The sequence below is a fragment of the Uranotaenia lowii genome, chromosome 2, assembly GCF_029784155.1.
Source record: "Uranotaenia lowii strain MFRU-FL chromosome 2, ASM2978415v1, whole genome shotgun sequence".
Taxonomy (NCBI): domain Eukaryota; kingdom Metazoa; phylum Arthropoda; class Insecta; order Diptera; family Culicidae; genus Uranotaenia; species Uranotaenia lowii.
Window position 1 is genome coordinate 402,138,943 of NC_073692.1, and position 26,257 is coordinate 402,165,199.

At 35.8% G+C, this 26,257-nt stretch overlaps 1 protein-coding gene across 1 annotated transcript in view; it reads right to left on the reverse strand.

Moving 5' to 3' along the window:
• Positions 1-26,257, reverse strand: part of LOC129747356 (tetraspanin-2A) — a 158,185-nt gene that overhangs the window by 22,559 nt on the left and 109,369 nt on the right. Inside the window, exon 4 of the mRNA XM_055741509.1 lies at positions 2,877-3,053. Within this exon, the coding sequence (XP_055597484.1) occupies positions 2,877-3,053 (177 nt within the window). The remainder of the gene's footprint in view (positions 1-2,876; positions 3,054-26,257) is intronic.

The window sequence follows — 26,257 nt, forward strand, 5'->3', positions numbered from 1 at the left end:
TTATTTGTCGTTTTTGTTCGGAAAGCGAGAGCATGTCTGCTTGCACTACACACATACGATCATACGATTTGAACTAGTTTGCTCTCGACTCTCGACATTCTGGACAAAACTTCGGCTTAGGTGCAGCTTCTTAGCCACATCCCGTAAGGAGGCATTCGGGTTACGGTTGAAGGCCCCGACTACGCGATTGTGATTTTTGGTGTTGTACGGAATACTTTTTCCATCACTTCTGGGCTTCCGATCGGTGCGTGGTCAATCGTTCCTCGAACCGCTTAACCACTCGCGACACCGTGAAATTCGTGATTCCCAACGTTTAAGCGATGGAACGATGCGAGAGATCCTTGATCTCATGACGAATGCGCAAGATTTTATCACGCACGAGCTGTTCCTTCGACTCCAATGCCGCAAGTTTTCATCACAAGACTTTAAAAATTGCAGGATGTAAACAATGCACTATGAATTAAATCCACCCAAATTTTCATTAAATTCTATCCAACGGTCAAGAAGTCAGAAAAATTTCATAGTGTGGCAACTTCATCGTGGACACCATTTAAATATTGGAATTCCTTTGATCTCATTCAAGAGATTGTGAGCCAAACCTTCTTTGTAAGTTTTTGAGAAAATTTTTATATTGAGTTTATATGACAAAAATTAAGCTAAAGTTGGGACAAAACCTGATCACCTTAGGGTGGGGTGAACCAAATTTAAAAATTCGAGTTGTATTCGAATCCTTTTTCATACTGATCAAAACATATTTGTTCAATTTCGTGTAAAAAATTTTCCAAGTACTTTAAATATATAGAATAGCTACTCAAGTCATCATCAAAAAAATCTGGGATCACTCCGTAGCATTGTCTAACGGTCAAAAGTTTGGGATCAATCTTCTTAAACATGCATTTTCATTACACGCGTATCTTTGTTATCAAACAACGTAATGTTTATCTGGTAAGCTGATTTGGAAGCCTACGAGCTGAACTTGCTTTATGAATATGTTTATGAAATCTTTCTGAAGACTAACATCATTAAAACTTTGGCCTAGCTTGATCATTTTTTGATAATTTTCACCAAATATTCCGACCGTTAAAAAACATGCAAATTTGTTTGGACCATAACTTAGTTGTCTTACAAGTGATTACAGATCGGATTGGCTTATTTGCAAGCGTAGGGGAGTCAAAATATTGTTTTCTTCATTTACACTGATAACGATTGAAGTTTGGTCAGCAAAAGAGGACTGCACTCGGAAGCCGAACTGAAACAGTGCTTTTTTCTACCGGCGCTTTGTTTTTTGCTCTTTGTTTCATAGTGAAGTTCATCAAGATAGCACCCTGAGAGTTTCCTCGGCATAGTTTCACTAAATTGGCGATAAATTTTAATATACCGGATCAAAATCGCCGGATCGTTAGCTTACGCGGGGCACGCATGAAAATTTTTTAGAATATCGTGTTTCCTACCAATGAATTTGTCACCACCGTTCAACGATCCGTAAAATAATAGATTTACAGATTTTGGTTGTCAGAAAGATCCCGAACCCATGTAGACCTATTTAAAGCCACCCGGTGACAGAAACCTGCATGATTGAAGGTTTGAGTCGGAATCATCCGTACTTCCCTGGTGAAGATCAATCGATCACCCTGAAAGGATGCGGATCAATCAATTTACGTATCAAAAATAGATGTACGACATGTACTCGAGCTGTGGATATGCCCCCCGTTTTTCTAGGGGTTTATTTTGAGCTAGGAGTGGCCGATTAATTTACCTGACCTGAACCCTATGGACTTGGCTAAATATATCAAAATGTGTATGCAGGAACGTTTACAGCTATTCAATGCCAATTTTGACATTATCCTATGCCTATTTAAATATGAAAAATAAAACTCATGGAAAAAATATATCTATGTAGATAGACACTTTAATGAATATCCATCATATTTCACTGCTTTTTCGAAAAGTGTTAAGTAGTTTCTGATGCTATAAAATATATATCCATAAAATTTCTACTTCAAAGTTAAAGATTTTATTTCAATTTTTATTTTGAAAGTTTAAAAAGTGACACGTCCCTTAATTTAAAGCTGACAACTGTTTTTTTCACTCAGTCGAACTTCAAACGGCTTCCAAACATGTTGGAATAGAGCATAAACCATAAGTGAGCAAACATATCTCGAATTTTGAAACAATTGAACCGATTCAAAGGAACAAACACACTTATTGGTATTTATACTCAGTGGTCAGATGATTCCAATGCAATGTATGGGAAAAAGAGGAACGAATATTCAGAAAATCATAAGTCAAGGAGCTTTGTGTATTTATTTTATCGTCAAACATGTTCCGTAAACCACATCAACTCAGTCATGTTCAAATGCAAACCGAATTGTTCATGTTAGGAAATTAAATTTGATTAGAGGGGTATTCAAAAGTTTGCAAGCTCAAGTGAAGGGTAAAAAATAGGTTTGAAAATAGTACATTCGATATCGAGAGTTTCAAAAACAAATTGAAAACATGAAAAAGATGAGCTATCATTTCAATCCATAGAGGTTTTATTCAATCTGATCTTGAGAAATCCAAATTAACTTTTCCAATACTTATAGACGAACTGCATGAGCTTCGAAACATTTCCATGAACCAATTTAGCAATCAACCAGAATAAAAAGATTTGAGCAAGCTTCGAGAAGCAAAAATAGTTCCACGGATGGATTAATCAAGAGAAATTCATGTCTCAAAGGACACGTGTTCTAGAGGGTGGAAGCTTTGTTTTATAAAAGATTGATGAAAATTAGTATTTCGTCTAAGGTAGCACTTCTGATTGAATGTCCTTTCATTGCAAAGGAAGCCTCATAATTCATTTGAGTCTTCAATTTAGAGAATAAGTAGGTACTTACACTTTCTTGGATCAGCTTCAGAGAAGCGGACGAGTGTGGGTGTTCCGAGGTAGCGATGAAGCGCAGCATCGTTTGGCGGATCAGCGGCTCGATACTGGAATTAACCGTGGAAAAGTCCAAAATGATGGCCGACCCAACGACGGTCACCAGAAAGAGGAAAATTTGCGAAGCGATGAACTGTTGGAGATAAGAGAAAAAAAAAACATTTTAAATTATTGAAAATAGGGTGCTTTCAGATGATTAGTTTTAAAGCTGTTCGGTGAATTTTTCACTGAAAATACTTTTTTTTTGGTTTCGAACAAGCTTGGACCAGAGACCTTCCAAGGTAAAACATATAACCGCATCGTTGTCTCTGTTGTGAAATATTTCTGCCGCTTGAAGAAATCAGAAAACATGGGTTGAAAATTTTGATGATTTAAAAATGAGAATTTTTGTTTGAAAACTTCAGATGGCTATTTTGACAATTTTGGCAATTTTGACAATTTTGACAACTTTGACAACTTGACAATTTTGACAATTTGACAATTTTGACAATTTTGACAATTTTGACAATTTTGACAATTTGACAATTTTGACAGTTTTGACAATTTTGACAATTTTGACAATTTTGACAATTTTGACAATTTTGACAATTTTGACAATTTTGACAATTTTGACAATTTTGACAATTTTGACAATTTTGACAATTTTGACAATTTTGACAATTTTGACAATTTTGACAATTTTGACAATTTTGACAATTTTGACAATTTTGACAATTTTGACAATTTTGACAATTTTGACAATTTTGACAATTTTGACAATTTTGACAATTTTGACAATTTTGACAATTTTGACAATTTTGACAATTTTGACAATTTTGACAATTTTGACAATTTTGACAATTTTGACAATTTTGACAATTTTGACAATTTTGACAATTTTGACAATTTTGACAATTTTGACAATTTTGACAATTTTGACAATTTTGACAATTTTGACAATTTTGACAATTTTGACAATTTTGACAATTTTGACAATTTTGACAATTTTGACAATTTTGACAATTTTGACAATTTTGACAATTTTGACAATTTTGACAATTTTGACAATTTTGACAATTTTGACAATTTTGACAATTTTGACAATTTTGACAATTTTGACAATTTTGACAATTTTGACAATTTTGACAATTTTGACAATTTTGACAATTTTGACAATTTTGACAATTTTGACAATTTTGACAATTTTGACAATTTTGACAATTTTGACAATTTTGACAATTTTGACAATTTTGACAATTTTGACAATTTTGACAATTTTGACAATTTTGACAATTTTGACAATTTTGACAATTTTGACAATTTTGACAATATTGACAACTTTGACAATTTTGACAATTTTGACAATTTTGACAATTTTGACAATTTTGACAATTTTGACAATTTTGACAATTTTGACAATTTTGACAATTTTGACAATTTTGACAATTTTGACAATTTTGACAATTTTGACAATTTTGACAATTTTGACAATTTTGACAATTTTGACAATTTTGACAATTTTGACAATTTTGACAATTTTGACAATTTTGACAATTTTGACAATTTTGACAATTTTGACAATTTTGACAATTTTGACAATTTCGACAATTTTGACAATTTTGACAATTTTGACAATTTCGACAATTTTGACAATTTTGACAATTTTGACAATTTTGACAATTTTGACAATTTTGACAAGTTTGACAATTTTGACAATTTTGACAATTTTGACAATTTTGACAATTTTGACAATTTTGACAATTTTGACAATTTTGACAATTTTGACAATTTTGACAATTTTGACAATTTTGACAATTTTGACAATTTTGACAATTTTGACAATTTTGACAATTTTGACAATTTTGACAATTTTGACAATTTTGACAATTTTGACAATTTTGACAATTTTGACAATTTTGACAATTTTGACAATTTTGACAATTTTGACAATTTTGACAATTTTGACAATTTTGACAATTTTGACAATTTTGACAATTTTGACAATTTTGACAATTTTGACAATTTTGACAATTTTGACAATTTTGACAATTTTGACAATTTTGACAATTTTGACAATTTTGACAATTTTGACAATTTTCACAATTTTGACAATTTTGACAATTTTGACAATTTGGACAGCTTTGACAATTTTGACAGTTTTGACAATTTGAACAATTAAGACAATTTTGAAAATATTGACTATTTGACAATTTTGTCAATTTTGACAGTGTTTAAAATTTTGACAATTTTGACAATTTTAGTGTCTGCAAAGATTTTTGCAGTAACGATGCACTCAATTAACATGAAGTCTCCTCTATGTGTTGGACAAACATATGAGGGAAATTTCCGTGGAAAACTTTGCAAATTATTTCCCAGATTACCTTTAGTCACTGCAATTTCGCCCAAGGTCGTTGTTCAATTTCCCTGGAGCAACCATGATCATCATATCAGGATAACTTTCTCGCTGGCCATCCCCAAAAACATAGTTCCAACTTGGTCCAGGAGGCATAATGGAAGCATCCGGACCTAACAGCTCGTGTCGTTGTCGTCGTCAGAATGGTGAATAAATTTCCCCAAAGTGCGGTGCCAGAAAAATGCATTGGTGCCGTTTCCGGTGTGTTGCAAATTCCGAGGTCAACCAAAGTTAAGCACAGGACAACAAATGTTCCACCCACCCAGCCACCCACAACACATCTCATCGAGGCACATGGGCGAAACTTCGAAGGCCAATTGCAAGCAACTTTACTAGAACTAGCAAATTTGCTCCGTACAGGTTGGGGTTTCCAGTCGCGGAAGTAAATTAGCCCATTCAGGAACGCGCTGTAGTAAAATCGCGGGCACTGGAAACCAGAAGTCATAGCTCGAGGTTGGGCTTTCTGTGGTTCAATATGCTGACTAAGGTGGCCAAATTTTTTTTCAATTTTTTTTGAGTGTTTTTTTAATGATTCTCTGGCATTTTCCTCATAATTTTCATACGATAAATTTTCTATTAAATTTGGTACCTTTTCTGTAATCTTTGACTTTTTTACATAGAAAAACTGACCTAAAAATTCTATTTAGCAACAGTGCTGCCAGTTAACGATATAATGTTCGATCTAGAAAAACAAAATCAACAGATGCAATTAGAAAATATTTTAGCCACCGTAGTATAAATTTTCAAAACGTATATTTACATAGCACTAGTCACAAGAGCGTAAGTGAGACACCGACAAATAGCACAAGTGGGACCGTTTGTTGTGTCCAGAAAAAATGAAGCACTAATTACTTCAACTACAACAACGGTAGAAGCAAACAGTTCGGTTAAATGGGTGGTGAAGTAAATTAAAAATTAATTATGATCATTAACTGTATTTTAGAAAAAACATGGAAAGGTTCGAAAAGTTTCCATTTGATTTAGACAAAATATTTCACAAAATCTAATCACAATTTTTGAGTTCTTAAATAAAAAAAAAAGATTTTCCATTCAAAATAGTTCGAACAATCCAAATATGGTATATGAGGCAATTCCTAGTCGATGTCTAAACAACAACAAGCTGAAAATTCATACCTTGTGTAACAGTGACTGGAGGACAAAAAAAACTGAAACAACGCGCAAACAGAAAACTATTACAGCTGGGTCATAAATTAGCTTTAAATATGGAAATAACGGAGCTCTAACGCAATAAATATTTTATTAGTTCCCATTATTTATGAGCTTAGACAACCGAAGCTGCACCCGATGCTGCTGTTGCTGTTTATGCTGATGATGTTTCTGTTCATTCACTTCGCACTTTTCCCTACCCTTACTTCGAGAAGGATGTTGGTTGGGGGGAAATAAGGACTTTTTTCACCTCCTTCCTACTATCGGTTTAGTAGGCAGGAGCCCGCTATAAGCTATTAAGGGAAACTTCCTGTTGCTTGATCGGGTGCTCCAGGGGGAAAATGAGTTTTTTTTTCTTTTCTCATCTTGATGCTAATGAGCTACAATGTTGCTTCGGTTAATGAGTAAAAAAAATCGAACCAACAATTGACCGGGTCGAGCCTTCACAAGAAATGAGAAATCTAATTTTATGATTGCATATTCATGCCTAGCCAAGATTTTCTTTCTTTCTTCCTGCGTGTTTATAAGGCACTAAATAGTTTGGTTAAGATTTGCGCTCAATAGCATTCTTATCTCCAGATGCCTAATAATTAAGTTAGTTTTCAGGCGGGTTTTTATTTAAATTTTTTTTTTTGATAATCTTCAGCATAAATACAATGTTTTACACAAAAATTTATTTATTCCGAATAAAGGGTGATACGGTCATAATTTGGTTAACATCAACTTGACGTATTTCTTTCAATTTTGCATTTAAAAATCCTGAACACCCCTCATTTTGAAAGTGTATGTGCAGAATGTTGCTCCTATTTTGATTTTGGAATTCACTCTTCAATTGTCAAAATGCCGTCCAAGGATGAAGAGCAGCGTATCAAAATTTTGCTCACGCATCGCGAAAATCCGAGCTTCTCGCACTCAAAGCTGGTAAAATCGCTAAAAGTTGCCAAATCAACCGTTACGAATGTAATTAATGTGTTTGGGGAACGTTTGTCGACAGCCAGGAAGTCTGGATCGGGGGAAAATCGAAAACGGGAAGCCGCTGAAACGACAAAAAGATTTGCCGGTAGTTTCAAGCGAAACCCTAACCTCTCCCTCCGAGATGCCACAAATAAGCTGGGTGTATCGTCTTCAACCGTGCATCGAGCCAAAAAACGAGCCAGACTATCGTCTTACAAGAAGGTAGTGACTCCAAATCGCAATGATAAACAAAATACGACGGCCAAAGCGCGATCCCGGAGGCTGTACACGACGGTGCTGACGAAGTTTAACTGCGTGGTAATGGACGACGAAACCTACATCAAAGCCGACTACAAGCAGCTTTCGGGACAAGAGTTTTATACGTCAAACGGAAGGGGAAAGGTAGCAGATATTTCCAAGCACATGAAACTGTCAAAGTTCGCGAAGAAATATCTGGTTTGGCAAGCCACCTGTACCTGTGGCTTGAAAAGCAGCATTTTCATAGCCTCCGGGATTGTCAACCAAGAAATTTACGTGAAAGAGTGTTTGAATAAACGTCTGCTGCTTTTCCTGAAGAAACACGGTTGTTCCGTACTGTTTTGGCCGGATTTGGCATCTTGCCATTACGGTAAAAAGGCCATGGAGTGGTACGCCGCCAACAACGTGCAGGTGGTTCCCAAGGACAAGAACCCTCCCATCACGCCAGAGCTCCGCCCAATGGAGCAATACTTGGCTATTGTCAAGCGGAACCTAAAGAAGACAAAAAAAAACGGCAAAGGACGAGCAGCAGTTCAAGGCAAACTGGCTTTCTGCGGCGAAGAAGGTGGACAAGGTGGCTGTACAAAATCTGATGGCAGGGGTTAAGGGTAAGGCCGGGCAATTCTGATTTGTAAAAGTGGAAGCCTAACTGAATATTTTTCCTGAATTTTATACTAATTAAACTTGAAAAAGAAATTTAATTCGATTTTTTAAATGAACGATTTCACCGATTTACACGCGTTTAAACTCCTTTGTTTAAATCCATTTATTCCATTATTTCAGTTTTTAACTGGATTTACAAACAAAATGATTAATTTGTTTATACCAACTAAAATCATTTAATTACTTAACAACAAACTTCCTTAAAAAATTTTTGTTATCTCAAAATTGAGCTGATAACTAATGCTCAAAACGTGTGAAATTTAATGAGGACCCTAATGTTTGCTTTGTTTCCTCAGCGCGTAGAATTGGAAAATAAAGCCTAGCCCACTCTTGGCAACATGAATTGTGATTACTGTTGCTAAAACTTATTTATGTTTACATTTTGAACTAGACGAAAATATCCATGTCTCAAGTCCCGACGACTTTCAGCAACCAAAATGTAAACATTAAAAAGTCTCATCAACCGAAATCGCACTTCAAGTTGCTGAGTGTGGACGAGGCTTAAGGAATCAAAACAGGAACTGCGATGTGTCAAAAACAGTGAGGTGAGGCATCCCATTAATCGACACATTCACAGAGATGCAGCGTGGCCAGATCAACGAATTTCTCCGTAGATCTACGGATTTTGAGCATTCCAACGGACCTACGGTTCGATGCTCGAAATCATGTTCAGCATTCCTTACGGAATTTCTACTGATTAAAGAAAACTCGAACGGACATCCAAAAAAAAAGAGATATTCCAATCTCATTTAGCCTAAATTGGTAGGCTTTTCATATTTTTATCAAATGTACGGATTATAGTGTAATTGTAATAGAGAGAGAATTATTTGCATTTGGAATGGTAATGCTTCAAATTCCACAACTGCTTCACAATTTGCTAAAAAATGGAAACAATTTTCTCTCTCTCTCTCTCTGTTTGGGCAGACCATTTTGGATAGGTTTCGGATGCGAATCGGATAACTTGTTATCTAGTCGACTAGTAAAACGAAAGAGAGCGTTCCTTTTATTTCTTCTTAAAATTACAGTTTTTGGCGCTTTTTGGCTCATACAAATACAGAAAACAATAACGAGTTAGCAACATTTAGAATTCAAATTTATGGCGAACGATACGAGGGGTTCCGATAAAATCACAATTAAGTCAAATTAAGGTGACCATACGATCGAGATCGATCACTCTCTTTTGACGTATCTTTTCTCTTTATCTCAGCCCTTCGTGTATAATACAAACACTTGGCTGCTGTGTTACGCCGAAGTGATGCATAAACCCTTTTTGTTTTTAGCGAATAAAAGCGATTTTCTCTTTTTCGTCTTTTTTCGTTTATCTGGGACTTTTTATAAAATGTGATCTGTAGAGTTTATGCAAAGGTAGATGACAAATGCAGTCTCTTGAAAAACAACTCTTCATTTTGCATAAAATTCCTACAATTGCTTCAAATGGATATGCGTCAGTTCGGCGTATAAACGTCTTGTCGTGCAATTGGAACAAATTTCAATCTTCAGTTAAATTAGCCAGTGCTGCGTTGGATCTCCTTAAATTGTATTTGATCGGAAACTTCTCAAAGTATGTATTTCTTTGTTCATTAAAAACAATTTCCGGTCGTTAATGAAATTCGAGTGTACAGCTTTAAAAAAAAATAACACCGTTGATTTCACCACACCAACAAATTTATTTGCAATAAAAAACAACGTAAAATTCATGAAAAATAAGTTTCATAAGTTACAAATGTAAAATAATTTCTCAAGTTTATAAATTTACGCAGAAGCTGTCGTTTGCTTTCAAATTTTATTTACCAAACAGCCTTGACAACTTCTTTGTTTGAGACCCCTTTTTCTGTTTAAGTGTGGGAGGGGGCTTCTCTTTTTTATTTTAAACAATTTGTCATGTTAAAATTAGATTTTATTCCAAATCTGTGGAATGTCTCTTGGAAATTTTACGGGATATTGAGATTGTTCTGTATCACTTACAAAAACACATGGATATGCGTCACTTCGGCGTATAAATTGCACTTTTAGCGATTCGTTTTTCTCAATTTTCTCAATAACTGTTTGATATTTTCTAGATTTGTTGAAAGCATTATTGGAAAGCTCATAGAAAAACGCACAAAATAGCGTCAAAAAGTCAAAATCGAATAAATGGATATGCGTCAATTCGCTATATCATGGCAGTTGGGCACTCTTGACTACAATTCTCTTTTTCTCACCGAGATGCGAGAGCTCTCACTAGCTATCCTAGTCGCTTACAGCCAGGGTTGCCAATGTGCCTGATTTTTCAGGATTTTCCTGAGTTTTGTAGGCCCAACCTGATAACCTGATAAGCCTCCGACTTTCCCTGATTTTTTTAGGATAAGCCTGATATTCCTAATTTCTGTAAGTATGATGAAAATTAGTGGTATGAAACTGCATTAAAGACATTGGTGGAGGTCAAAATGTAGTTCGACGATCATAAAAAAAGGTCAACACTTCAACCTAAATTTCCGTTTAAACGTATATCCTGATTTTTATCTCTCACGTCCCAGAATATTGAAAAAAAAACAGTACTGAACGAACAGTAGTAAACGAACTGAAAACAGTGCTGTTTCTTCCCGGCTTTATAATTTTTGAAGAAGCATCTTCGATTATCAGAGCTCACAGAAGAATCACAAAGGTGCAAGTGTACGTACACAGAAAGGTGAAGCGCAGAATTCGTAATGAATCTTGAAAAGGACGAATGTGCCAAATGTAAAAAAAAATGGAGTTATCAACTGAGTGAAAAAGTACGTTCGGGCACCTACATTTCGATAGTACAACGTAATGTGAAGGATATTTGGTTCTCGAGAAATAAAGAAAAAAAACTAATATTTTTTATGAGGGCTTATGCAGCTGTCATATTTTGAAAGCGTTTTTCTCGAGACAGTGATGTTGGTGCATTCGCCGTATTCAAAAGTCGATACCGAATTGTTCGTAGTAGTTGGAGCTTTCATAAATCGGGTGAAACTAAACGTCAGACCAGGATGTGCAGCAGAATTGCCAGATCTACAGATTTCTCCCTAGATATACGGATTTTGAGCACTTCTAGGTATCTACGGATCGATGCTCGAAATCTACAGATTTTCAGCATTTCTTACCGATTTTATTCGGATCATTGAAAAAGATATAGGGATTCTACGGATAAACGAGAATTCTACTTGATGACCGAAAAAAAAAGATTTCATCAAGTTTCCCTTTTCCATAATCAGTACATTTCTCGTTTTATGTCAAACCTAAGGATTTGAACGGTTTGCAATCTGGCAACGCTGTTGGGTAGGAATCCAATGCGCAAAGGCAGCAGATAAATGAGAGATAAGTCGCTACAACAAACATTTTAAATATATATTTGGATACAGTAAAACCAGGCGGCGGCAACGTTACACGATTTGTCAATGTATCGTGTGACCAACATCTTTTAAACAAGTCTTTTTTCCTCCGATTCAAGCTTTTTTTTGCCTTGAGAGCATAAGAGACGAAAGCTTAAATCTGAGGAAAAAAGCTTAAATCTGTCAAAAAAGGGGAATTCTGAGAGATGTGCTCCATACGGTTGGAATAGCGTTGCCGCCGCCTGAGTAAAACCAAAAATTTTCTGGTTTCCAATTCAGTCACACACGAAAACATATTATTCTTTGTTATAACGCTATGGAGTAGGGTGGTTCGAACACGGGATATGTTTTCGATTTCAAACCTTGGAGGTCCAAATTTTTCTTGACTCAGGACTCATGCCAATATTTGGCTCAATCGCCAACTCTAAGAGGTCACCCAACAAAATCTTATGGGAATTTGCCTGAATTTTTTCTAGCAAATCGGCAAATATTCCTTTTTTCTTTAACTTACAATTTAAAACTGAATGTTTTGTTTATGTTTTTGTTGTTTTTGGCAACTTGAAATCTTCAAAACATTTATTTGGAGGACCTTTTAAACACATCTGTTGAATAATCGGTCAACAAATCAAGTCATCACATTATATTCAAACAACTAGTTTGTACAGATATTTATGAAACACTATTTTGATTCTTACTAAGATCCTTATTCTTATCTAAGCAGAGATATGAGAGATTAATTAGTGGACTAAACTAAGCTTTCAACTTCAGCAGATTGCATAGAAGCGGACGGCTGAAAAGAATCAGAAAATATTCAATTTTACAGTAGTTCGAGCTAAAAATGAAAAAAATTGGTTTGCTAGAATAAGCTTGCCAGATTGTCCGATTTAAAAGGAATTGTCCGGAAATTTGATATAGAATTTGTGAGAGCTCCAGTGCGGGCCTTTTGTCCGAATTTCTATGAAAATAAAATTCAGATTTTACTCAGATTGATGCGAAATTAAACAAAAAACTTTAATGGAATTCTTTAAATTTTGGGTTTTCGATTCAAAAACGTAGATTTTTTAACAAGTTTTCCAAAAGAATTATAAACGAATTTCTTGTACCCTAAAACACGATCTAAAATCTGCAGATATGTGTTGACGCAAACAAAAATATTCAAGCGTCTTCTTCTAGATTTTTGTTCTTATATTATATACTGAGCTTTGACCAAATTTGCCCGGATTTTGCCCGGTCCAGAAAAATGTGGGGAACATTTTGGCATCCTTTTGCTTGGGCCTAAGTTGCCGAAAAAAATTTGTATTTTTGTGTAAAAAATCGAACTTTCAGTGATTTTACCCAAATATTCTATGATAGTTTTCTGTGATGGAAAGAGCTTGAATTTCTTTGAAAAGTAATGAAAAATTTATTTATTTTTCATTTTCGTAGGTGATGGAAAGAATAAGAGAAACATGAGCTATCAAAGAACGAAAGAACATAAGCCGTACATATCACGAATTTTTCGAAAAAGATACAACGGCTCACCGGCAGGACTTGAACCTGCAATCTCCGCTTCAGTTCAACGGCGCGTTAGCCAATTTCACCACTGTGCTGTGAACATAATGAAACCGGCCAACACAAGCAATCGAGCTCTGCCGATCAACTGCTGGACCTTCTATCGAAAACACCATTTATATCCCGCATGTGATCTGATGAATTTCTTTTTGCATCTTACTAGAGAAAAATTTATAACATTATCAATCTTATAAAGTTTTTTTTTCAGAACAAAGTTAAATTTCCAAAATTAATGTTGATACATGAATTAAAACTTTGAAAAAATTTACAAAACATAAAAAATTTGTAATATCTACGATTTTTTTTTCAAAATTCTATGTCCTGTGACACAAAATCTGTGATGAAAATTCGCTCAAAATTTTATGAAGTATTAAATTTTTCTGTGGTTTCGGCAACCTTCTGAAGAGCACTCAATCGTTTTTTTTCTCAAATGCGGACAAGTTTAAAGCACGATTCTATGCCCGTTGCATTTTTTTTTTGTAACAAAGGTGGAAAAATATAGATTGAAACAATCTGTTCTTGAAGATTTCTCTGCTGATCAGGATAAGGATCTAAGATCGCCCCCCCCCCCCCCCCCCCCCCCATATCAGGTTCGGGGATCAAAATCCCGGATAAGGAGAAAAGCTAATCAAAACCAGGGAATCAAAATTCGGAATCGGAATCTTAGACTAGGACTTATAAGGGCTTCACAATCAGGATCAGAAACAAAATCGGGGAACCGATACAAGAATCAGTATTTATGTCCCAAGATTAAAATCTAAATATGGAATACAAGATGATCATCAGAATACGGAATCAGAATCTGAAGATTGGATCCACGATCAGTACCTATGATTTAAGATCGAGGATAAAAGAGCTAGGATATAAGTTCCTGGATTCAGGATTAAGTATTCAGATTGTTAGAATCAGCATATGGGTCCTGAGTGTTCGTGAATAGGATCCGGGATCAGGAGATAAGGTCAAGATTTAAAATACAGAACTGGAATTAGGACTCAGGATCAAGTCTATAGATGAGTTAAGGATCAGAATAAGACTCTGGGAGCAGGATTCAAACTGATAATTTAAGATTTGAATCCATGATTAGGACAAGGGATAATCATGTCCAATTTTGATTCGAGAACATAGATAAGGATCATGACCCAAAATTAGAGATCAGGACCAAGTACTCAAATTGCGGGATAATATCAAAGATGAGAAATAAATATCAGTATCAAAAACCAAGATTCTTATCAGTTCAGATTGAATATCAGGATCTGGAATCCTGTATTCAAACTTGAATTTAAAATCAGGAATCTAAATCATCAACAGAATCAATGAGTGAGGTTCAGGGTCAACTTTCAGGATGATGAGCGTGAGTCATGAAAATCTTTAAGCTTAGATAATATTTATGGTTTTCAAAAAAACTGCAATTTTTTTTAAATCGTTTAAATTACAGATCTTAGGAGAATCCGAAAGCGATAAAAATATTTGCCACAAAATGATTAAAAACACTCCAGTGTTTTACTGCGTATTGGTATGTTTGAGATGATTTCTAAAAGATTTTTTTTGCATTGGTTTTTCAACGTTTTTGTGAAAGCCTAAATCTCAAACTTTGATATTTATACTTAAAAAAATCATTCCGACATTGTTTATCCAGGAACTCAAATTACTGCAAATCACTGCTTTCGCTTCTCAAACACCTTAAATGGGAGATTTCCAATGAAAGGAAGGAAAATTTAATGAGGTATCCATTAAACGCAATAAGGATACTTCTGGCTCCTCAAACCAAACAAACCGACCATAATATGATGCTTTTCCCAATCTAATTGAAAATCGTTTTGCTGCTTCCACCATTATGGGTACGATGAAGCTTATTCAACTCATTTTCCCACAGCAGCATTTAGCGAGCTTCTGTGCTGCTCAAGGATCCCAAAAGGCGATATTCGGTCCTTAATATGCATCATTTAAAAGTAATTTCATCCACACTGCTGCTAGCACTATCGATAGCTTCCGATCACGATTACGAGCACTTTTAGCTCACCGATAGCGCTCACTCCTAGTCGAATGTCGAACCGATGACGATGTTGTTGACGTTGATGATGAAAATTAAGAATAACGAATACCCATTCATGGGAAAGCATCATTTTTCCCCGATTTTTTTGTAATGGATTTTCCTCAATACATACTCTCAAGAAGCAGTCATAAAAATCTCGTGCTCGATCGGTGCTTTGCGGATGCCTTCGCAAAATGAGCCCCTCCGGCTACCTAGCTTTTCATATTCCGACTCTCCAGGACGATATTGCACTTTTCAGCTGGGTGATTATTTGCCCCATGGTTCACGCTACGGTCCGGTAAATATTACCATTTTTCATTTCGCCCCGGTTGATTATATACCAGAGTAGGATACACTTGAACCGGGGCAGCTCCAATGCACTCGAGTAGATGAGCTCGCTCCCCGATTTCTCGTTACAGGACTTCAATCCCCCTTTCTCTATGGGATGGCAGACGATAGAGTAGGGTAAGAAACACACAACCTGATTGCCTTTTGGCTGGGAAAAATGATGAATAGAATTGATTTGGAAGCGAAAGAGGGCTTAAAATTGAATTTCACTCCTCGACTTCGACGACCAGAGAGGTTAACCAGGCTGGAATAAAAATTCAGTGCCGGCGTTTGAAATAAAAAGCAGAAACAGAAGACAGAAGACAGAAGACAGAAGACAGAAGACAGAAGACAGAAGACAGAAGACAGAAGACAGAAGACAGAAGACAGAAGACAGAAGACAGAAGACAGAAGACAGAAGACAGAAGACAGAAGACAGAAGACAGAAGACAGAAGACAGAAGACAGAAGACAGAAGACAGAAGACAGAAGACAGAAGACAGAAGACAGAAGACAGAAGACAGAAGACAGAAGACAGAAGACAGAAGACAGAAGACAGAAGACAGAAGACAGAAGACAGAAGACAGAAGACAGAAGACAGAAGACAGAAGACAGAAGACAGAAGACAGATGACAGAAGACAGAAGACAGAAGACAGAAGACAAAAGACAGAAGACAGAAGACAGAAGACAGAAGACAGAAGACAGAAGACAGAAGACAGAAGACAGAAGACAGAAGACAGAAGACAGAAGACAGAAGACAGAAGACAGAAGACAGAAGACAGAAGACAGAAGACAGAAGACAGAAGACAGAAGACAAAAGACAGAAGACAGAAGACAGAAGAGACAGAAGAGACAGAAGAGACAGAAGAGACAGAAGACAGAAGACAGAAGACAGAAGACAGAAAACAGAAGACAGAAGACAGAAGACATAAAAGATTAAAGAGTCATAAGAGACAGAAGAGACAAAAAAGACAGAATAGACAGAAGAGACAGAAGAGACAGAAGAGACAGAACAGACAGAAGAGACAGAAGAGACAGAAGAGACAGAAGAGATAGAAGATACAGAAGAGACAGAAGAGACAGAAGAGACAGAAGAGACAGAAGAGACAGAAGAGACAGAAGAGACAGAAGAGACAGAAGAGACAGAAGAGACAGAAGAGACAGAAGAGACAGAAGAGACAGAAGAGACAGAAGAGACAGAAGAGACAGAAGAGACAGAAGAGACAGAAGTGACAGAAGAGACAGAAGAGACAGAAGAGACATAAGAGACAGAAGACACAGAAAAATAACAGAGAAAAGAGAAAGAAGAGACAGAAGAGCCAGAAGAACCAGAAGAGACAGAAGAGACAGAAGAGACAAAAGAGACAAAAGAGACAGAAGAGACAGAAGAAACAAAAGAGACAGAAGAGACAAGAGCGACAGGAGGGACAGAAGAGATAACAGAGACAAGAAAAAGAAGAGACAGAAGAGCCAGAAGAACCAGAAGAGACAGAAGAGACAGAAGAGACAGAAGAGACAAAGAGACAGAAGAGACAGAAGAAACAAAACAGACAGAAGAGACAAGAGCGACAGGAGGGACAGGAAAGAATAAAGAGACAGAAGAGACAAAAGACAGAAGAGACAGAAGAGACAGCAGAGAGAGAAAAGACAGAAGAGACAAAAGAGACAGAAAAGACAGGAGAGACAGAAGAGACAGAAGAGACAGAAGATGCAGAAGAGACAGAAGAGACAGAAGAGACAGAAGAAACAGGAGAGACAGGAGATAAAAAAGAGACAGAAGAGACAAAAGAGACAGAATTGAGCATTGATAATTGAGAATTGAGAATGGAGAATGGCGAATGGAGAATGGAGAATGGAGAATTGAGTATTGAGAATTGAGAATTGAGTATTAAGAATTAGGAATTTAGAATTGGGAATTGGGAATTGAGCATTGAGAATTGAGAATTGAGAATTGAGAATTGAGAATTGAGAATTGAGAATTGAGAATTAAGAATTGAGAATTGAGAATTGAGAATTGAGAATTGAGAATTGAGAATTGAGAATTGAGAATTGAAAATTGAGAATTGAGAATTGAGAATTGAGAAATGAGAATTGAGAATTGAGAATTGAGAATTGAGAATTGAGAATTGAGAATTGAGAATTGAGAATTCAGAATTGAGAATTGAGAATTTAGAATTGAGAATTGAGAATTGGGAATTGGGAATTGAGAATTGAGAATTGAGAATTGAGAATTGAGAATGGAGAATTGAGAATTGAGAATTTAGAATTTTGAATTGGGAATTGGGAATTGGGAATTGAGAATTGAGAATTGAGAATTGAGAATTGAGAATTAAGAATTGAGAATTGAGAATTGGGAATTGAGAATTGAGAATTGAGAATTGAGAATTGAGAATTGAGAATTGAGAATTGAGAATTGAGAATTGAGAATTGAGAATTGAGAATTGAGAATTGAGAATTGAGAATTGAGAATTGAGAATTGAGAATTGAGAATTGAGAATTGAGAATTGAGAATTGAGAATTGAGAATTGAGAATTGAGAATTGAGAATTGAGAATTGAGAATTGAGAATTTAGAATTGAGAATTGAGTATTAAGAATTGATAATTGATTATTGAGAATTAACAATTGGGAATGAAGAAGTGAAAATTGGAACTGTGAATTGTGAATGAAAAATTGAAAAATTATAAAACATTTAAAAAAATCGACTGAAAATCTCTAGCGTGCCTCCACCAATGGCAATGCATGTACTCAAAGCCATCATCATCGGCTGCAAAGATTGGATCCTCGATTGGCTTGCGGTTTATCAAAAGAACTTCTCCGATAGGAGCCACTTTTGACCTCTTGACGTAAACTCAAGAGCAGCAGGTGAAGTTGAATTAGTTTTCCCAACCAGCAGTAATATCGATGGTTCATTGAGAACCCCATTGAAAATCTCATCGGCTTCAATCCGGTTAAGACCGTTTGTTTTATAACCATCGAAAATTTCCACTCCAAAATGATTCCTCAATTTAATAATTTTGAAAAATCAATCGAAGAAAATATTTTGACTTATTGAACCGAAAATGCCAAAGCCGAAGCTTTCCATATTTCCAATTCAAATTTTCCGTTGCGTTGCTTTCCGATGACATATGAAAACAAACGAAACAAAAAATCGGGGTGCATCTCACACCAAGCTGTTACGCGGCAAATATAAAAACAAATGGAAAATTAATTATCTTCCCATCCCCGGAAATGCTTGTTGAAAAATGATTGCAGCACCCCCATCAGTTCCCCAATGAATGTATGCAGAAACGGAGTACAAGCCAGAAAGCCAGAGCCAAAAAAAAAACAAACAATCTGATGACCCTGATCATGGTTGGATCCCCCGAAAGAAGAGGTTTCATAATTTATGATACCAGGCAACAGCCGACAGATGCTGTGATTCGGCAACAAAGTTGATTCTGGGGTTGGAGCCATTCAGCTGCCACTGACATTTTTCCGAATTCAGAACAACATGACTGGTCATTAAGCGGTTCAATGTTTCCAACTATGGAATAATTATGAAGACTTCAGGCAATTTGTGTAAGTTTCTGCTTAATCAGCTTCACATAAAAAAGAATGGAACACGAAAAAAATTCATTGTCAAACTAAAATTTATAAAAAATGTCAGAATTGTCAGATTTGTTAAAATTATCAAAATAGTAAAAATTTTCAAAATTGTCAATATTGACAAAATTGTCAAAATTGTCAAAATTGTCAAAATTGTCAAAATTGTCAAAATTGTCAAAATTGTCAAAATTGTCAAAATTGTCAAAATTGTCAAAATTGTCAAAATTGTCAAAATTGTCAAAATTGTCAAAATTGTCAAAATTGTCAAAATTGTCAAAATTGTCAAAATTGTCAAAATTGTCAAAATTGTCAAAATTGTCAAAATTGTCAAAATTGTCAAAATTGTCAAAATTGTCAAAATTGTCAAAATTGTCAAAATTGTCAAAATTGTCAAAATTGTCAAAATTGTCAAAATTGTCAAAATTGTCAAAATTGTCAAAATTGTCAAAATTGTCAAAATTGTCAAAATTGTCAAAATTGTCAAAATTGTCAAAATTGTCAAAATTGTCAAAATTGTCAAAATTGTCAAAATTGTCAAAATTGTCAAAATTGTCAAAATTGTCAAAATTGTCAAAATTGTCAAAATTGTCAAAATTGTCAAAATTGTCAAAATTGTCAAAATTGTCAAAATTGTCAAAATGGTCAAAATTGTCAAAATTGTCAAAATTGTCAAAATTGTCAAAATTGTCAAAATTGTCAAAATTGTCAAAATTGTCAAAATTGTCAAAATTGTCAAAATTGTCAAAATTGTCAAAATTGTCAAAATTGTCAAAATTGTCAAAATTGTCAAAATTGTCAAAATTGTCAAAATTGTCAAAATTGTCAAAATTGTCAAAATTGTCAAAATTGTCAAAATTGTCAAAATTGTCAAAATTGTCAAAATTGTCAAAATTGTCAAAATTGTCAAAATTGTCAAAATTGTCAAAATTGTCAAAATTGTCAAAATTGTCAAAATTGTCAAAATTGTCAAAATTGTCAAAATTGTCAAAATTGTCAAAATTGTCAAAATTGTCAAAATTGTCAAAATTGTCAAAATTGTCAAAATTGTCAAAATTGTCAAAATTGTCAAAATTGTCAAAATTGTCAAAATTGTCAAAATTGTCAAAATTGTCAAAATTGTCAAAATTGTCAAAATTGTCAAAATTGTCAAAATTGTCAAAATTGTCAAAATTGTCAAAATTGTCAAAATAGTCAAAATTGTCAAAATAGTCAAAATTGTCAAAATTGTCAAAATTGTCAAAATTGTCAAAATTGTCAAAATTGTCAAAATTGTCAAAATTGTCAAAATTGTCAAAATTGACAAAATTGTCAAAATTGTCAAAATTGTCAAAATTGTCAAAATTGTCAAAATTGTCAAAATTGTCAAAATTGTCAAAATTGTCAAAATTGTCAAAATTGTCCAAATTGTCAAAATTGTCAAAATTGGCGAAATTGTCAAAATTGTCAAAATTGTCAAAATTGTCAAAATTGTCAAAATTGTCAAAATTGTCAAAATTGTCAAAATTATCAAAATTGTCAAAATTGTCAAAATTGTCAAAATTATCAAAATTGTCAAAATTGTCAAAATTATCGAAATTGTCAAATTTGTCAAAATTGTCAAAATTGTCAAAATTGTCAAAATTGTTGAAATTTTCAAAATCCATTTTATCATTCTAGGTAAATCAGACTTCCCCATCGGAGGGGATAGAACTTAACTTGGGATTTTTTCAATCATCTCAAAAACACAATCGACGCGCTTTTCCCCTGCCGACGATTTCCATGAATAGGGAAATCTACCTGATGAAAAATTTAACCTAAATACACCCGCCCGGGTGCTTAACTTCATTATGCTGAGAATGGTAGCAGAAAAGTCGATGCGCGTTCCTAGGAAAGACTCCTCGGCAAAAGAAATCTATCCTTTCCCATTGAGAGACCGAATTACCGAAATGAATCCTGATCCGTTAGAATATAAAAGCCATGAAGCGAGCTCGCTCCCACGCCAGACTCTGAATAGATCTACTTACATTTTCTTGATCCGTTTGTTTCTCAGGGAGACTCTTGAATACGAGATTATTTCCTTCAAATGTTCAAAATCTGACATATGTAAAAAAACTCACTTAATGCCATTATTCTAAATATGGTGTGAGTTTGATATTTTGCTATTCCAACTATTTTCTTCATTTAAAAATATTCCTACAAAATATCAACCCTAGTGAATGCATAGTAAAGGTGCTCCCATGGAACCAGCCACTTCAAAGCTGTTGGTTATTTAATTTTTTCCCTTTCGCCTTTTTCGGAAGCTAAGCTGTTTCCTGTTTGTTTTTTTTTCTCACTTCCAATGCGCTTGGGCTTGAGAGAAGGAACCTACAGGCAGTAGTCTGTCGAATTTCATTTGCCTAATCCTTACGCATCATCATTTCCTCGAAGAATGTTTTTCGTCCACTTGAACATGTTTGGCATTCTTTCGACGTGTTAAAATGTATTCAAAGAAGAACTCTTTTATTTTGATTAAATAAAGCTAGAGAAAAACTGAAGCATTTAAAATAATTTAGGTAACAATCATACAGTTGCTTTCAAAAAAGAATGAAATCGCGTGAAGCACCGCACTGGATTGCTTCCAACTTTGACCAGCTGCCATTTCTACCCGAGTTGATATTTTGTCATAAAACATCTACAAAATCTTGTTCTACTATCTAACTAACATTTCACAAAATTTTAAAACTGTACTTTGATTGAAAAAGTTACAGAGGTTGTATATAAGAAACGACCGATAAGTTCACGTAGAATTACGACAGCCTGTCCTTTGTCAAAGTGTTTTTCGTCTTAAATTAGCATTCTAGAATAAAGTATGTCGATTTTTTTTAAAGGAAATGATCTTCAAGAAAAATCAGTCTTCCTTAAATTGTCGTTTTAATATCTATTAATGGTCTAAAACGACCCATATAGATATAATGCAGCTTGCTGAACTGCATAACGAAAGGCGAATTAAATATAAGTATAAGCAGAAACAAAGCCGATGTCGTCGAAATGATTGCGCCCGGCAGTTATGCAAATAATGTTATCAACACACGAGCTTTGTATCAAACGCTTGCGAGAATAGCTTTCAATGACTGCTTTGATCTAAACGCTTGACTCAGTGCAAAAGTTCTCGAACTGTTTCGCCTCATGCGTCTCGTTGGAATCAGTATGTTTTCATTTCCCTTCAGATCACATTGCAATCGCTAACTTAAAATGTTGATTTTACCTAGGATTTCGGAGCAAGCGTTATATTTACCATTCGGGTGACGGTACGCAGGTCCGGATCGGACAACGACTAGATTTGGGATAGAAGTTTGGTATTTTTGAGAAAGGTAATTAACTTATTCTCTTCGTCAGGGCAATTAGATAAAATTTCGCGCAAGTTGTCAGCCAACTCGCAAAGAGATCTTTGATTTTCATAAATTTGGCAGTTAACCAAAATGTGTTTAACTGTAACTGGACAGTTGCACGCGGGGCAAATAGGGGGGTCCTCTCTATCGAGAAGGTAAGATTGGGTAATTCGGGTATGCCCGATACGGAGCCGGGTGAGTGCGGTCCTTTCTTTGGGGTTGGGTCTGTCGGCCCATTTTTGAGTGGTGTTTTTGACTTCCCTTAGCTTGGCTGTTCGGTTTATTGCCCAGTTTTCTTCCCAGGCGAGGGACAGTCTATTACTAATATAGCGATATGCGTCTTGTTGCGGGATAAGAGTAGGTAGGGGATCGAGATTTGTAGCAATCGAGGCGAGTCGGTCGGCGGCCTCGTTGCCTGGTATGCCTGCATGACCAGGTATCCAGACGAGGGTAGCTTTCTTGTTCAGGGCTTCGTTGGCAATCGAGGATATCCACGGATGTTTGATGTTACCGGATTGAACTGCTTTCAGTACGCTGGCGGAATCTGTGAAAATAGTTGTGGGAGGGGAAAGGTTAGTAATGTTTAGTAAGGCGTTGAGTAAAGCATAGGCCTCGGCGCTGAAAACAGAGCATTGTGTCGGTAGAGCGATGCTGCGTTGGTCGTGAGGATCGATAATACCACACCCGACCCGTCCGTCACCCGAATTTGTTTCTCAACAAAACCGCACATGCGTTCGGACAAAATGTTTCCTTAAATTCGGTCTTTTATGCCACCAGGACTTTTTGTTTCCCTATAGAGACGGACCTGATTACCGTTAGAACAATCAGTTTCCTGACACATCTGGTCTTTATTACCGTTGAAACAATTTGTCCCACCATCCGGACCTGCGTGCCGTCCCTGGAAACAATTTCAAAATAAAACAAGAAACGACAGGACTAGGGAAGAATGCCACCTAGTGGTAAATTCCTGGCAAAAAAAAAAAAAAAAAATATATTTACCATGTTTTCGTTCCATCAAAGAATTATAAACGGTCCTTTTCAGGACCAAAAATTTTCAGAGAGTTGTTCTTGATCTTTTTAAAATTTTGGAAGTCGTGTGCGTTGAGTGGGCGGTATGGATGGGTAGGTGGTGGTGTGCGATGGGTAGGTGGTGGTGTGCGATGGGTGGGTGGTGGTGTGCGTTGGGTGGGTGGTGGTATGCGATGGGTAGTTGGTGGTGTGCGATGGGTGGGTGTTGGTATGCGATGGGTGGGTGGTGGTGTGCGATGGGTGGGTGGTAGTGTGCGTTGAGTGGGTGGGTGGTGTGTGTTGGGTGGGTGGCATGTAACGGCTGGGCGGTGTGAGATGGATGTGTGGAGGTGTGCGATGGGTGGTGAGGTTGGGTGGGTGAGTGGTACAGCGCGATCGGTGGTGAGCTTTGGTAGGTGGTAATTAGCGATGGGTGGGTTGTGTGTGATGGGTGGATTGTGAGCGACAGATGCTGATGGGAAGTATGAAGAGTGATGAGGGAAGAGGGTGGCGGTTGGCGGGTGATGTTCCATGAGAGGTTTTTTTTGTGATGGGAGGTGTGTGTGTGTGTGTGTGTGTGTGTGTGTGTGTGTGTGTGTGTGTGTGTGTGTGTGTGTGTGTGTGTGTGTGTGTGTGTGTGTGTGTGTGTGTGTGTGTGTGTGTGTGTGTGTGTGTGTGTGTGTGTGTGTGTGTGTGTGTGTGTGTGTGTGTGTGTGTGTGTGTGTGTTGTGTGATGTCATCTTAGCTGTCACAATTTTTTTCCGGCGCGCTGTTGGCCATCTCTGATGCTGCACATGTGACAAGTTTGAGTTTCTTTTCACAAATGAAACAAACCGTCAGTCGACTCCTTCTTTTATAACTTTCGTTGGCTGGAAACAACAAAAATCATGAAGGGGCGGGGCTTTCAAGTTTTTTTTCCATTTTCGAATAGCCAATCAACGTTAAGCAGGCTTGGTATGTCTTTTAAGAAAGATGTCTCTCAAAGAGGCGTTTTTCGTGACGCGAGATCCGTTCGCGGATTTCAATTTACCCCCCTATAGTGTTGCCATAAGACGTAATTCTACGTCAAAAAAAGGTATTCTCGTGTGAAATAAAAATTTGAGATTATTCTACTAAATTCGCTGGATTTTAGACAATTTTCATTTAAATACTTGAAATTATACCAAAGGATGTGAAAATGTTTGATCTAAATATCTTGAATCTTATTTAAGAAACTGAATCATATTTCACATAGAAAAGGATAAGGGCACAAAAAATGGTTCTATTATTATTTGAGGAACTACCCTTCTTCCAATGAGTACGATGGTGGGAGGGGCCCCAAAACAGTTTTGTTGGCATAACTTAAAAATTGATCAAGCAAATGGAATCAAAATTGGCAAGGGTGTTTGGGTACGACATATGTATGGTTCTTAGATTGTTATAAAACCATCCGCCTTGCAGATATTTAGATACAGAAGGAGGGGGTTCCATAAAATTTTGATGTAACGCCTAAGAACTTACCCTCCAAAGGAACCAAATTTTATTTAAGAGGGATTTTGGGAACGACAAAAAGAGTATTATTATAAGAAACACTTGCCTCCTTCAAGTAGTGGGGTTGGAAAAAGGAAGGTCACTTTTTAGCATTAATCGAGCACTTATCCATCAAAAGGGATTATTTTGCATGAGAGAGGCTGTTTGCATACGAATAAATTGAGACCCTCCGTTTGTTCAAGGCAAAAAAGGAAAGGAGAGAAGTTTTTTTTTCATATTATTTTCAAACAAATGGAACCACATGCGGTAAGTGGCGTAATTTAGATACCAAAATGAAAGTTCGTGAGCCCTCCCCACTTTGGAAGCATAGAAGGTGGGAAATCCATACCAATAAAACGTTCCGTAAACTGGGGTAACTTTGATCAACATGAAATTTTTGCAAATAATCTTCATTAACTAAGTATAAATTAAAAGCATCTGAAAACTGTTTAAAACGTATGAAAGCTTATAAATTGAGTTACAAATAAGTTTTTATTAGAAGATTTTTTATATAACTTAAAATGGAATTTAAAAATCTTAAAATATCTGTTTTTTCGATGGCTTACAATCAAACATCTCTCCTGATCCAATTCAAGCATTTGGGAGCAAATGGGTTGTTTTATGTGAAAGTTCAACTTTTTTGTTTGTTTAGGTTTAGTTTGAGTGCTATTTTTATGGTCATTTGGTGATAATTTTTGGATATTAAAAATAACGGTAATTTTCCATGAAAAAGCCCGCATGGATAAAAATGGCTTAAACCCTATCAAATGATTAAGTTCGAAGAAAAATAGATGGGAACAGTGCGAGGACCTAGGGAATTGCATGAAGGCATAATTTCATTTGTTTTTGCGGCCAAAAATTTCAAGAAATGTTTATAATTTTAACCCCTAGATTTATGCAGCAATCATTTGATTTTAAATGTTGTTGAAGAAAAATCGTTAAAAAATTAGTTTAGTCCGTACAAAAATAACTGTTATTAATGTTTAGGCTTTCTGTGCTGGATGGTACCATAACAACAGTTTTGAAGTACATAAAAACCAAAGTGATCAAAGTTACCCCGCAAATCGAAATCTGGTTTGTAGCAAACATTTAATTATAACCACCAATGTCGTTTGCATTTACTGCAATCAATGATCAACTTTTAAGTATTACGAAAAAGCAACCCCTTCCAGAATTTTCAATAATGAATATAAAATGTGATCAAAGTTCTT